The sequence below is a fragment of the Microtus oregoni genome, unplaced genomic scaffold (genome assembly GCF_018167655.1).
Source record: "Microtus oregoni isolate MIOR12 unplaced genomic scaffold, Mior012 000004F_ref0000308, whole genome shotgun sequence".
NCBI lineage: Eukaryota > Metazoa > Chordata > Mammalia > Rodentia > Cricetidae > Microtus > Microtus oregoni.
In genome coordinates, this window is record NW_024543063.1 from 24,385,537 (window position 1) to 24,389,229 (window position 3,693).

The following is a 3,693-nucleotide window of genomic DNA, read 5'->3' on the forward strand; positions in this document are numbered from 1 at the left end:
CAGAAACCTATCAATTGGCAAAAACAGTAAAAATAAAGTTTACCAGAGACCAGAGACTGGGGTGCCCCCCCCCCGAACCAAGTTTGTGCTTCCCTGTATGGGTCACCAAAATGTTAGGTCCACAGGGGGTTGTACAAAAAAACCACCAAAGTCTAGTAAACCAGAAGCAAACTTTATTCCAGGAAAAAATAAAAATGAAAAAATAAGTAAATAAATCTTGAGAGCACAGCCAGAGATGGACTTGTAAGACTGTGGCAAAAACTGGTATCTGAACTCCTCCTTATAGTAAGAAGCAACAAGAATTAGGCAATAATAAAGGAATTTTTACAATTTTGAGATGAAACTTAGATAATTGCTTTTCTTTACAATGTCCATTAACAGGGTTTCTTGAGTTAAACTAGTGTTTGTATTCAGCCCACTGTCTCTCTCTGGTACTCGTGGATAGTGTTTACCAAAGCTCTGCATTCCCCTGATACTGCCACTTTCACATAGCAGGGAAGGCTATGGGACAATGTAAAACCCATATGTCAAAAGCCACATACATCCCATCATTTAAAAGTTAACTCAGCTCACATCAATTATGCTGGTCATGAGTGGCCAGGGGATTATCTTAGGGCTAACTCAATTTGTAGATGAATGATTTCTCCTGCAAATGGAAAATATAACTGCCAAAACAGAATAGCACCTAACATCTACCTCGACTGTTTATACACATTTTCCATGGTCTTAAGCTTAACAACCACAGCATCAATCTTGGACATGATGCTGCCTATGGAGTGCTCCACACAGTCAACACGTCTTGCCAGTGCCTGGAACTCTTCATAGAAAACCCTGTTGGAGATACTGTCCCTCCTCTGGGAGCTATTATCATCCTTCTTAGAGTCATCCAGGGTTCTTGGGAAACTTCTGATGCTCGTGGGACATGGTAATGATCTATGTTCCAAGCCCAGAACCTCCCTCACTTCTGCACTGAATGGTGTTTGAGTGCATTGTGGCATGAAGTTCTGGTCATTGGTTGTCTGGTTCACCAGGAAATTCTTACTGTTGATATATTTGTGTCCTTTCCTTTTGCTTTTATGTTCCTCCTTGATCCTGTGCTGCAGCCTCTGGATGTAATGCTGGACAGCCATGTAGATGAACCGGTACTGTGCCTCTTTCTGGACCATTCCTGGCCTCTGGGACTGCACCATCTGAATGGTTTTAGAAACATCGATGTCATGGTCAACACCTTTCTCTCTAATGATGTCAATAAGGATATCAATCACAATGAATGTTCCCGTCCTGCCAATTCCAGTATTGCAGTGAACTACAACAGGGCCTGCATCCATGATGCTCTCCTGCTTGTGGCGGACCTCCTCCAGGAAGTCCAGCACACCTCCAGGGTCACTAGGCACACCATGGTCGGGCCATGTCTGAAAGTGGTAATGCCAGACAGTTCTCTCTGTATTTCCTTGTCCAACCTTGGAGAGCTTGAGTTCTCTTAAGGTGTAGTTAGGAGCAGCACTTTCTTTGATGTTCCTAACACGTATGACCCCATAGTCTTTGAGTGCATACTCATCAGGCCAGTACTTGACACATTTGCTCTTCCCTCTCTCCACCTCCTTTGTGGTCATGCTGATGACTCAAGAGTTCTCCTGGAACACCATCCTCCAGAAATCATTCACCGTGTTCTGCAGGCAGCCTTGAGTGGCAATGTAGCTCTTTTTGGGTTTTGAATTGTGGCACTTGGCTTCAAATTCAGGCATGATGATGTTCGCATTGATGTAATCAGAAACGGGCTCATTGGGATCGCCATCGTGCAGGACAACCCTAGTGTGATCGAATGGCAGGATGTTTTTGTATCTATTTTTGTTTTTATTTTCTTGTCTCCGACCTTCTTTTTGGCTATAGAGAAATTTGTATTCCTGTTTCTGTAGTGTCTCAAATTCTTCCCAAAAGCCCTGTTTGGCCATACCTGTGGTCTCAGCTACCTTGCTTAGCTCTCGAACCCTGCTTTCAATTTCAGCAGCATTAATATGAGTTGTGTTGAGAGGCTGCTTGAGCTGCAGGACTATGCCAAGTGTCGCCACAATAGGGTTCTTCTTGTAATGCTCCACCAGGTCTCTCAAAGAGTCAAAATACTCTCTTCCACCAACATCATATTTCAGTTCCTGACATCGGATCATAACGTGGCTCACTTTGGACTTGCCATCATTGCTCTTCCATTTGTCATCACCTGTGACGACAGAGAGAACAAAGTCTCCAGGGTATCTCTGGCTCCCTCGAACAAGAAAGCTGCCATGCTTACCCTTCTCCATTAGCAGTTTCTCTGCTTCTTTTCCAGACAAGGGACCATGGAACCACCTTTCACAGGTTGGGTCTGCACAATTCAGTGGGTACTTGAGCTCAACAACATCTCCGTTCTTTTCTTTTAGCTGCTCGTGATGTTCCATGTAGTACTGGAGGAGTTCAGCCAAGGTGGCAAACTTCTTCCCACCATTGAGGTCATAGTAGTCCCCAGTGTTCTGAACCTTGATGTGATAGACCGCTCCATTTCTTCTAACAGACACAGTAAAATCTCCAGGGTTACTCTCACTAGACCTTGTCAAAAAGCTGCCATCAACTCCTCTGGTTAGAAGGAGATTCTCAGCCTCCACACCACTGATGTTGGGGTGAAACCCTCTCTGAGATGCCATGTTCCCCTTGGCTCCTGCTCCACATAGACCTGCTGCTTGCTCAGGCTCCTTGGGACACTGTCACATGTGTGTTGGGGGGGCTAAGCAAAGACCCACTGAGGAGTCAACACATGTGCAGGGCAGGTAGAACTGGCCTACTCTACATGCAAAATCCCCCACCAGACCTGAATCCTGGATACTGGCTGTGCCCCACTAGGGTCACTCTGCTTCAGTCCTGGGCTTTGGCTCCTGCTCTGGTCTCACCACCGTGTCCACCTAAGGCAGACTGCCAGCGCAGAGGTGGGAGCTGGAACTATGGGTGAGGTTTGTTTGTCCATCAGCACAACTGGTATCCCAAGGGGCAGGGCTCATGCCGCGCTTTAACAGTCATCCCCAAAAGCAGATCAGTCTCTTTGTCCCTGTCCTTCTCTACATAAGCTATGTAACAGTCTTAGAGCTTTAAACAGAGTTTGTAGACCTCACCATAGCAAGTTATAAAACATCTGTGACCTTGAGAAGTTGCTGCCCATACATTAACCATAGACATATATAATTTAGGCATATCAAAAACATTTACACTGTAGCCAACACACAAGGCCAATGACAGAAATATTATTTATAAATGCACATATATTTACAATGACATCTCTGGTAATATGAACAAAACATACAACCCATACACAAAAATGCAACAAGAATATAAAAGCCTTTGCTCTATATTTACAGCTTTACTCTTGAGCCACTCACCACACTGTCACTTTATTTTTATCTGAGCACTCACTTTTAATTTGTGGTGTCCATTACTTTACTCCTGTTCTCAAACCCCAGCAACACCAGTGCCATTCGTCTTGGGCCAGCCGACTCGTCCATATGTTCCTGAAAAGTCGAATGTGGATTGAGGAAAGAAACAGACAAAAGACTGAAGACAGAGTCAGGAGATCATTCCAATGAATACTGAATCTGCCTCAAGTTTATTTTTTCATAGCCTTTTTATACCCCAAGCCAAAGGGGTAGGCAAAAGACTGTTTGTTTGTTTTTT

At 44.4% G+C, this 3,693-nt stretch overlaps 1 protein-coding gene across 1 annotated transcript; it reads right to left on the reverse strand.

Annotated features, from left to right (window-relative positions):
- Positions 1-692: 692 nt before the first annotated feature.
- LOC121446943 (tyrosine-protein phosphatase non-receptor type 11-like) lies at positions 693-2,675 on the reverse strand. Its single transcript, XM_041649843.1, is given in 1 exon segment — positions 693-2,675. A coding segment is annotated over 1 exon segment (1,983 nt).
- Positions 2,676-3,693: the final 1,018 nt, after the last annotated feature.